The 10,789-nt window shown below is 56.9% G+C and overlaps 1 protein-coding gene across 1 annotated transcript in view; it reads right to left on the bottom strand.

Moving 5' to 3' along the window:
- EPHA8 (EPH receptor A8) overlaps positions 1-10,789 on the bottom strand; it is a 49,898-nt gene that overhangs the window by 7,933 nt on the left and 31,176 nt on the right. Inside the window, exons 8-11 of the mRNA XM_025384836.1 lie at positions 7,494-7,649; positions 4,923-5,258; positions 757-881; positions 521-683 (exon numbers count right to left, since the gene is read on the bottom strand). Of these exons, the coding sequence (XP_025240621.1) occupies positions 521-683; positions 757-881; positions 4,923-5,258; positions 7,494-7,649 (780 nt within the window). The remainder of the gene's footprint in view (positions 1-520; positions 684-756; positions 882-4,922; positions 5,259-7,493; positions 7,650-10,789) is intronic.

Here is a 10,789-nt window from a genome sequence, read left to right as displayed (position 1 = left end):
AAAAAAAAAAAAAAAAAAAAAAAAAAAAAATACAAAAATTAGCTGGGCGTGGTGGGGGAGCGCCTGTAGTCCCAGCTACTCGGGAGGCAGAGGCAGGAGAATTGCTTGAACCTGGGAGGTGGCGGTTGCAGTGAGTCGAGATCACACCACTGCACTCTAGCCTGGGCGACAGAGCAAGACTCCGTCTAAAAAAAAAAAAGTAGTTGGGTGTGTTGGCTCAAACCTGTAATTCCAGCTACTGTGGAGGCTGAGGCAGAAGAATCCCTTGAACCCTACTCAGGAGGCGGAGGCTGCAATAAGCTGAGATTGCGCCACTGCACTCCAGCCTGGGTGGCAGAGTGAAACTGTCTCAATTAAACAAAAAAACTCCGACAACACCACTTGGTAGGGCAAGGAGAGCAGAAATCCTGCATTGGCACCAGCTCAGCCCGCACTAGCTCTCTTCTCGGCCACCCCTCTACCCCAGGGTCCTGGCGCCTGAGCTGCTCCACGCCCACAACCGCCCCCTCCCTGCACTCACGGGGTTTCCCAGTCTCCACCTCCATGGCCTGGCTGAAGCGGCCACAGCCTGCTGAGGTGCGGGCTCGGACCTGGAACACATAGCGCGTGCCTGGCTTGAGGCCGGAGACGGTGGCTCTGGTGGTGACGGCCTTGAGGGTGGAGTAGCTCTGCATCTCCTTGTCCTGCCACGGGACGGTGGTCAGTGGGCCCTGCCCGGATGGCCCAGCCCCGCCCACTCAGTCCTGCCCGTGGTACCTTCTCGTAGTACTTGATCTCATACTCCAGGATGATGCCGTTGGGCTGCTCAGGCTCCTGCCACAGTAGCGAGACGCTGGTCTGCCCTGCCCGCTCTTGCCGGATCACCACCACCTGGGACGGGGCTGGGGCGGCCAATCCCATCAGATGGGCAGATGGGAGACAAGGGGTGGCCTCTCTCCCACCCCTTCCCAGGCTCCACCCGGGGATCCTGGTTCCAGCCCTGCTCAGCTTCCTGCCCCAGCCCCAGGACAGCCAGCACCCTCCAGTTCTCCCAACAAATCACTGGTGGCCACTTGGGGTCAGTCCCCTGGGGTTGGTGTGGCCTGGCATGGTCTGGGATGCTAGGGTTGGCTTGGCCAAGGAGCGGGTTGAGTCTCGCTCTCCAGCCCAGGGCCTGGCATGGGCCAGCTGCTTGGGAGTGCTTGAGGAAGGACGAAAGGTCAGGCGAAAGAAGTGTAGAATGGAGGAACGGGCCCCTTACTGCCTGGGTTTGGAGGGCGTAGCTGGGACAACTCTGGACGCGGAGGGAAGGGGGCGAGCTGAGCCCCAGCTATTCACACTTGGTTGCCCATCCATCCCTCCCTCCTTGATGGAGTCACCCATGCCTTTCTTCATGCATCCCTCCCTCCTGGCTCAGGTGCGGTCAGCCCTGTGGGGAGCCTGCTAGGAGGCGTCAGACACAGCCACAGCCACAGCCAGAGGGAACTGCGCTGTCCTTCCTGCCCCTCCAGCCCTCAGGCCTCCTCCTCCCCTCTGCTCACTCTGAGTTCTGACTCTCTACCCTACGTGACTAAGTCTTCCCTCATGTCTGGGCATCCCCAGCATAACTCGAAGCTCCCTGAGGGCAGGCACTGCACAGAGTAGGTGCCCAATAAATGCTGCTGATGATTCTGGCATGAGAAATTAAGAAGCAGCTTCAGAGTTGCACTGGAAGGGTGTGGTCCAAGGGAAAGCCCACCAGCCCAGGAGCCAGACGTGGGTTCGGGACTCGGCTCCCTCTTGCTAGCTGGGACCCTGGGTGAGTCACTTGCTGTCTGTGGACGCCAGGTCCCCTTCTATAAAGTGAAGCTAGTGAGTACCACCTGCCAGGGGGAGGGGAGGATTTGATGAGGCCACTGTTTGCAAGGGACACACAGGGTGTGTCTCTTAAAGCAGGAGGTGCTGTGGGATGGGGGTGGACAGAGTGAGACCAGGGCCCAGAGTGGGAGTGCTCCAGGGAGAAGCTGGTTGTAGAGAAGTGGCGATGGTGAGGCAGGAGGGGCAGGTGGTCTTTGAGCACAGTCCTCCCCAATTGCTTAGAGCTGTCGCTTGATCCTTTAGAACTCCTGAGTGCCTACCACATGCTGGGCATGGGGCTAGGAGCCGGGAGCACTGCGGTGCCTAAGACAGCCCTCAAGGAGCTTCTGTCCCAGGAAAGGAGACAGGGCGTCCAATAAACAGGAGAATGGGGGTTCTTTTGGTGCTGGAAAGGTAGGAAGGGGTGCTGTGATGGAGAAGATGTCTGCAGGGCCCGGAAGGGCACTGGGCCATTTCAGCTGCGATGGTCGGGGGAGCTTCCAGGGCAGAGGAGCCAGGCATGGGAATGTCAGGGGAAGAGCGAGTCATTCCGAAGGAGAAGCCAGGCCACGGCCCAGCAGCAGGGAAAGACCCAGCGTGTTCAACGAGGGGCACCGGAGGCCATCGTGGCCAGAAGAGAGTGAGCCAGGGAAAGAGGTGCTCTGGAGAGGCAGGTGGGGGCGAAGCCATGTGGATCCACAGGCCATGAGAATGTCTGAATTGCATGTGCACTCAGCCTGGGCTGTGAAGGGCTTTCAGGACAGCTTGATCTCACGTATTTTCATTTAAAAAATTTTGGGGGGCTGGGCACGGTGGCTCATGCCTGTAATCCCAGCACTGTGGGAGGCTGAAGCAGGAGGATCACTGGAGCCCAGGAGTTTCACATCAGCCTGGGAAATATAGGGAGATCCTATCTCTACAAAAAAAAAAAAAAAAAAAATCACTGGGCATGGTGCTGTGTGCCTTTGGTCAGCTACTTGGGAGGCTGAGATGGGAGGATCACTTGGGCTCTGAAGACCAAGACTGCAGTGAGCTGTGATTGTGCCACTGCACTCCAGCATGGGCGACAGATTGAGACATTGTCTCAAAAAAAGAAAGTTTTTTGCAGAGATGGGGTCTTGCCATGTTGCCCAGGCTGGTCTCAAACTCCTGGCCTCAAGTGATCCTCCTGCCTTGGCCTCCCAAAATGCTGGGATTACAGGCATGAGCCACCATGCCCAGCCCTCACTTCTATTTTTAAAGCTCACTCAGAAGTGGTGTGGAGAATGTCTTGTGGGGGTGAGGCAAGAGGGGTCTCCTGTGGTGGTCCAGGCATGGACTCGTGGGGGGTGGAAGTCAGTTGGTCATTTTGAAGGGAGGCCCCTGGGGCTTTCAGGTGGATGGATGTGACATGCATGAGAGTCAAGGATGACAGCTTGGGTTTGGGGGTGCTACGTCCTAGGGCGGGGCAGGTGCAGGTGTGGCAGGGTTGTTTTTTACACAACCGAATGGAGATGGGAGAGGGCAGCTGGGTCCCAGGGGAGAGGTCTGTGCTGGTGACTGCGAGTTGGGGTTGTTAGTACGAAGATGGAATTCAAAGTCATGGGCCCTGAAACAGCCGCCCAGAAAAGATGGATCTGGGCACACAGGAAAGAGAGGAGGGCCCAGGACATTCCCAGGGACCTGTGGCCTTTAGAGGCCATTTAGAGGAGGTGGGGTTACAAAAATGAGAGGGACAGGCCACATAGTCGATGGAAAATGGGGGTGGGCTGGGACACAGGAGCAAGAGAAAAGTGTTCCCAGGAAGAGGAAATGAAAGGGGGAGGGGCGCCCATGGATGTGGCCATGCAGCGCTGCTGACTTCTGTGGAGAGGTGAGGAAAGACGCAGAGAAGGCCCACAGGGGAGAGGCAGTAGATACGCCAGGCGCGGAGAGAGAGGGTCTTATGGGAAGAGAAACGGTCTTGTGGCTGGAAGGGAAGGCAGGTTCAAGGCAGGGTCCAGTTTCCTCTTTAATGTTGGGGCTTCCTGGAGGCTGCCTGAATGCTGTGGGCTTCTCTTGCTCTTCCCTCCATTGGGACCAGCCTGCCAGGGGCCTCAGGTGCCTAGAGACAGGTGGGCGAGGGCTGGGCTCTACCACGGGGCACATAGGTCGCTTTCTGTGTTGCCGGCATCTGGCACCGCACTTGGCATTTAGTGGATGCTCCACAAGGGCTATAGAATGAGGGAATCTTCTGAAGGGGTGAGGCCCTGGCGCCAGGGAACAGCATGCCCTGGATTCAGAGTTGGGGGGACCTGCTTCACTTGGGAGTGACACAGACCTGGGTTTGAGCCCTGCCTCTGCCACTTCCTATGTCAGGTGGCCCTGGGTGGCTCTCCAGACCTCAGTTTCTTCCTCTGTGACATGGTAGGCATAGTGTCTGTGGGGCCAGGGCTGCATGGTTTTGAGAGGAGATGGCGGGTGGGGGCCTCAGGGTCCTGGGCACAGGTGAGGGTGGCTGTTAATAGAAAGCTGCCCTGGGCGGGCTGTTGGGCCAGCCTGTCACTTAACAGGCAGGATCCTCCAGAGTTTGGGAAGAAAGAGGTTCTGGGGTGAATTCAGCCCACCAGCTGGCCAGAAACTGATGGATAAATGACTGTGGTCCAAGCCAGTGAAGCCAAGTCTATCCCAGGGGCAGCTGTAGCAGCTGTTCTGGAAAATGATCATCAGAGTGATTTTATTTTTTAATGACATTTATTGAGCATTTACCACGGGCCAGGTGCTGGGCTAAGCAATTTCATTCCTCTCATTTAAGCCTCCTGAGAGGACCTCGGGCAGGTACTATTATTCCCATTGCACCAGGGAGGAAACAGAGGCGCAGAGAGGGAAAATTCTGGAACCTAGGCTTTCGACAGCCACACTAGCCTGCCTGTGAGCTTTTGGGATTTCTGTTACTGATAGAACATGTTCCACTTTTCTAAAGGCAATGAAGAGCCTCCAGCTCTGGGTCCTGGTGAGAAGGGCAGGGCCAGAGAGGCACTTGCCTGAAGGCCCACAGCACGTCCCGGCAGAGCTCTGATCCCTGGATGGGCCTGGGGCAGGGAAAGCTGGGGGACCGGGAAGCTACGGGCCGGAGCTTCTCCGCCTACCTGCCTGGTTCGTGGTGATGTTGACCACAGCGGCCCGGCGGGGCTCGGGGCTCAGGTCGGACACGCCATTGACGGCCTCGATCCAGAAGGAGTAGTTCATGTGGGCCAGCAGGTTGGCCACCAGCAGGCTGGCCTGCACCAGGCTTGTCTGCTGGGGCACAAAGCGGGTGCCACTCCCACACGCCTCGCAGCGGCTCAGGGCCCAGGGGCAGCGGCGGCACACGGCATTGTAGGTGACGTCACTGCGGCCACCTGGGTCCAGGGGAGGGGCCCACTCCAGAGTCACCGATGTCCCATTCACACTGGAGATCAGGTTCACTGGTGCCGAGGGTGGCCCTGAGGGCAGAGGATGACAGGTGGGGCAGTGGTTATTTATTTGGGCCGTCCTGTCTTCCTATCGTCAGACCTGGGGCTCCCCAAGGGAAGGGCTCCCCACCATATCTAGGGCTCCTTAAGGATAGGGTCACATCTACTCCATCCCCTGGAGCCTCCCCAACAGCAGAGTTTGTGTCTCTGCCATCAGACTGGGACCACAATGTCAGAGTCTGGGCACAGAACCCTGGGACCCCAACCCCCCCGCCCATCAGGACCACCGTGATCCCAGGGTCTGGGCATCCCAGTGCTCGCCCAGAGCGGGAGAGAGACCGCACAGTCCCGGGGGTGCCCATAGCAGCCACCCCGTGTGTAAGTGACCCAGGCATTTGCAGCCACATTCATTCCTTGACCCTTCTGAGCTGGATCTGATATAAAACGCCACTGAGCACGCACTGTAGGATTAAGTGGAGGTCCCCAGAAGCCCACTGCATATCCCCATGGCTGTGTGTACCAAGCAACGCCTCCCCAAGCCCGGGCATGGGAGCCTCTGTCTGGGCAGCACAAAGACTCTGGAGAGAGAGGGGTGGCCCCTTGGTCGAGCAGACCAGGACGTGGGGCTGGGGCATGAGGGGCTGGGGTGGGGGTTTGAGTGAGGAGAGCATGGGGGTCTGTGGGGGCCCCTGGCCTCAGAATTCTAGTTTTCAGAATCCCAGGCAGAGAATCTTAGATCTTCAGAAAACAGAATTGTAAGATCTTGGAATCAGAATCTTACAATCTGAAGAGAAGAGAGTTTTAACATCTGAAGGGTATAGAATACTAAAAAATCAGCCTTTATAGTCTTAAGCTTTCCAGAATCTAAAGGCACTGAACTGTGGGTATGGAAAGAAACCAGAGTCCAGCCAGCTCCACGCAAGTGTCCATGACCTGGGGCCAGACTCGCCTTGCCTGAAGAGCCCACGCTGTCACCCTGTCACCTGGCCACCTTTTCTGCCCCAACAGGTCCCACATGGGGAAAATGCACAGATCTGGGCAGGGCAGTGGAGGGAGGGTGTGTGTGTGTGTCTGTGTGTATGTGCACAAGCATGTAGGCATGAATGCACCTGGGCCCTCGCCTGCCATGTGCAGGGAGTCTGGGGCTGGGTGGTGATGGATGTATGGGAGGGGGAGATGGGCGTCGGTGCTTGGGTAGATTCAGAGCAAAATCAGAACAGTCTGAAGCACCTCTTGCCCTAACACAAGGGCCCAGGGTTGGCAACTGGGCTGGGCTGAGCAGGCTGTGGTCCCTCCCCAGGCCTGGAATGGGAGTATGAGTGGCCCGTCAGGACAGATGAGAGGAGAGAACCCAGGCACTGCATCAGCAGAAGGTAGGACAGTCATGTGGCCCTGCAGGCATGGGCGCAGAATCCCTCCCATACCTTCGGGTCCGCAGGGCTGGTGCACATGCAGCCACACCCTCTCCAGGCACAGGCACCCTTGCAGAGCCAGGTGTGCACATGCGCACACACACGTGCTGAGCTCACAAGACACCCTCGTTCAAGCTTTACAAGGACTTCTGAGTCCCTTTCAGGTACCCAGATGTACATACACCTACACACACACACACACACACACACACCCCCCTCCTCCTAAGAATCCTTAATATATGTGATGAATCCTTTATATATGTGAGCTCAACTACACACCACACATTTACACGCAGGCATCCAAACACGATACAGGCGTCATCTGTAAGAGCAGCTGCCCACACAGACACATGCAGCCACACAATCCTTGCAGGGGGCCCAGGGCACACACAGAATCAGACATGCAAACTCCATGTGTGCACACACACGCACACACACCATACACACTTAAGGCAGCTCTCAGCATTCAGTAGTTCCAACAAGTTCATCAAAGATGATGGTGATGGAAGGGTTGCTGCTCTAACCCTCACCCTCTCCGCACAGGCCAGCACCCTGGCTTGCCCACCTGGCCCCCAGGACGTCGGCATCGCCGCTAGATCAAAAGATGACAAAAACTGCTCAGTGTGGTGAAGGAAGTGAGGCCAGCTCCATTCTGCCCTCCAGTGTAGGTGACACGTGGCAGAGGTAGGGAGCCCAGAGAGGTGTAGGCCACCATGGAGGGGTCAGAGTCACCCCCCGACCCCAGTCTGACCTCTAGCCCAAGAGAACCACCTGCCCCTGCCCACCAGCAGAGAACTAGTGGCCCGGCCCAGTCTTGGGCTCAAGGGTGCTGGCATCTGGGAGTGGTACTCACGGGTGCAGGCTGAGGACGGCGGGTCCAGGGCTGCGCGGTAGTAGCTGAGGTCACAGTGGCAGGCTTGGGCGGCTGGAGCTGCAGAGTGGCTGTGGGGAGGGCAGCGGGCACACAGCTGGTCCCCAGGGGCTGACTTGTAGAAGCCCAGCTCACAGGCTGTGGAGGAGAAGGTGGCTGCACGTGAGCCAGCAGGGCCACCCTGGCAGGCCTTGGGGACAGCTCGCACTGGGGCCCGCAGCTTCCTGGAGATCCCCCAGAGGGACGGAGGTGCAGACCTTCAGCACTGCCCAGTGCCGCCCTCATTTGCAGGTGGCAGAACTGAAGTGCAGAGGGGGCCTGTGTCTTCCACAGCCAGTCAGGGCAGAGCTGAAGTGAAGACCCTGACATGGGAGTCCCAGCCTCAAAGTCAGTCCCACCCCGAGCGTCTCCAAATTCTCCCACCCTCCTCTGATCCCTCCCCCAGGCCTTGTCTCCAGCTTTAGGGGTGGAGATGCTGTCTTTCTGTCCTTTATGGGACACTGGTCCTTAGGTGGGACACCAGCCTAGGGGCCAGGGCCATGGGGCTGAGGATCAAATGCCCTGGGAGTGACTTGGGTGGGATGAGGAAGCCGGCCAGGGACGGGGTTGCTGGCAATGCGACTAGAAAGGCGAGGACACGTGGTAAGACCCATCGCTCCCAAACACGGGCAGACACGGAGCCACCTCTGTAAAAGTACAGATTCCTGGCCCCACCACAGACAGCTGAGTTAGAAGAGCCAGGGCCAGTACCTGGGGATCCGTTTTACAAGCTCCCCGTGGGAGGGTGACTATCCAAGAAGTGCAGGCTCCTCCCCTCCCCGGCCCACGCTGTCACTGTCACTGTCACTATGGCTGGGACTGACCCTCTCTCCAGCCTCTGCCACACCCTACCTCATCTCTCACCCACAGCAGCCTTCAGACTCAGCCTCCAGCCCTGCCTCCACCCCATAGCTGCCTGCATGATCATGCTTTCAGTCAACCACTGTTCATGAGCGCGACTCTGGACCAGGCCTGTTTGGGCTCCGGGGGCTGTGAACCAGAGCCACTGGCTCTCAGCTGTGATCACTGCTAGGAGGGAGGGAGAGAAGAGGGGGCTAAGGAGAAGGAAGGGTAAATGGTGGGAGGAGCTACTTCCCAGAGGAGGAGATGATATTTGAGTTGTGGCCTAAAGAATAAGAACAAGTCCACTGTGTAGGGAGGGGGATACCCTCAGTTGAGGGAGTCTCCAAAATGCACATCTCAGACAGTCACTGCCTATTTTGTGCCTCACAGGCTCCCCAGGGCTTACACAATGAAACCTGGTGTTCAAATCCCTCCCTGCCCGGCCAAAACCCACTTGCAGCCTCCTTTAGTGCTGCCCCTCACCCCCATCCTTAGGCCAAACTAAAGCACTGGCTGATCCCCACACCCAGCCGAATGATTCCTGCCTCAGGCCCTTTGCACATGCTGTGCCCTCTTCCTGTGATGCCTTTTCTCCTTTGTCCACCTACTGAGCTCCTCTTTTAAGATTAATTTTGACTGTCCCTTCTGGAACTCTAGACACACACACACACACACGCACACACACAGAGAGAGAAAGGACCATTCCCCGCCCTGCTCCTGCAGCCCCTGCTTGGCCTCACCACCTGCAACACTATGGCTATACTCGCTTGTCTGGGTCTGACTCTCTTTCTAGACTGAGAGGCCCTCGTGGGCAGATCCTTGCAAACAGAGTAGGACTCCCTTATTCATCTCAATGTCCCAGAACCTGGTCCAGTGCTAGCCCTGGGCAGATGCTGTTAAACTCCAGGCAGGAGTTTTCAAATTGAGTGGATCCCACCACTACCTGCTCTGGGCAGAAACCCTAGAGGTTCAGGGAGACCAAATGCCACCCAGCCAGGCAGCTCCCGGTTGCGTCCATGGAGCTGAAGTCCTTTGCAACAGGGACCACCAGGAAGTTCACTGCGGTTCTCTCTCCACTAGATCCTGTTCTGGAAAACTTAGTGCCTGAGAGAAGCTTCATTTACAAAGACATCACGCCACTGCAGAGCATTTCTTCTCTGGATGTTGATCGTATCTCTTTATTATAAAAGCTAAAACCAGGTTCATTTGTACAATTCTACAAACTTGAGAGAAAACCTGGAGTCAGGAGAAATGGTAACGCCCTGAAGTTGCTTCACACTCTAGAAGGCTGCAGAGCCAGAAAGGGCTTGTAAGTGGCAGGGTGCGGGAAAATACCTCCCAGTGTTGTGACATCTTTCCCTCCCCTCCAAAGGACCCCCAGAGGGCTCCGGCCTGCCTGGGGGCTGAGCTCAAGGCTGGGACCTGGGAGTCCCGGGGAGTCTTGATTGACACACTTTGATCTCGCCTCCTCTTCCTAGAAGCCCCCCGGGAGGCTCAGTCCTGGGGCACAGCCTGGAGCACAGGCTCCTTCTGAGCCCCTGGGGCCACTGGCATCATCAGAATAGGGCTTTGCATTTTGTCAGCAAATATTTGTTGAACCTGTTGTTGAGCTGAATAACAGTAATCCTCACTGCAATGATCCAGTCCACAATGATTAACACCTCGGAGACCGTTTGCTTCTTCCCTCCCTCATTTATTCCTTTCTCCAAATTTACTGAGCTTCTACTATGGACCCAAGAGAAGTAAGAGCTGGGCCTGCTCTTAGGGAGCTTCCAGGGCATTGGGAGACGGACAAACAAAGCCTCATGGGGTGATGCGGGGCCTGAGGGAAGCCAGAACCACAGCTGGTCCTGCAAGTCTCTGACCCTTTCCAGGGCCCACCTGGTCCTTGTCAGGCCTGAGCAGAAACTCGGGAGCAGTGCCTGGGTTCCCGTCCTTGCCTAACCCCCTTTATCTGAGCTCGGTGCCATTGGGCAAGTTGCTGGAAGTCAGTTTCCTCATCTGTAAGGTGGAGATCATAATTCCACCCGCCTTAGAGGGAGATGGCAAGGATGACATGAGTGAAGACACACAAATTGATGCCAGGGCAGTGCCTGGCACTTGTTGTTATAACAATTTGATGTAGTTGGAATTCTTACAATTGTTCGACAGAAGAGGAAACAGAGGCTCAGGGAGCCTGAGTGCCTTGCCCCAGGTTCCCAGCAGAGCCAGGCTGTGCAGCCAGGCTGGGGAGCCTCTGGAGCTATGGCCTTTTCCCCTGTCTTCGCAGCACCATCCCAGAGCTGAGAGATAGCTGCGCCGCTGTGGCTCACCAGTCGGCAGTTCTCACACGCTCGGCTAATACCCATATGGCTATAACGTGTCAAGGCCAGATTAATCCACGCAATGAAAATAAA

The sequence above is a fragment of the Theropithecus gelada genome, chromosome 1 (assembly GCF_003255815.1).
Source record: "Theropithecus gelada isolate Dixy chromosome 1, Tgel_1.0, whole genome shotgun sequence".
NCBI classification, from domain to species: domain Eukaryota; kingdom Metazoa; phylum Chordata; class Mammalia; order Primates; family Cercopithecidae; genus Theropithecus; species Theropithecus gelada.
The sequence above is the reverse complement of the archived record's forward strand: the minus strand, read 5'-3'. Positions and strand labels throughout refer to the sequence as shown.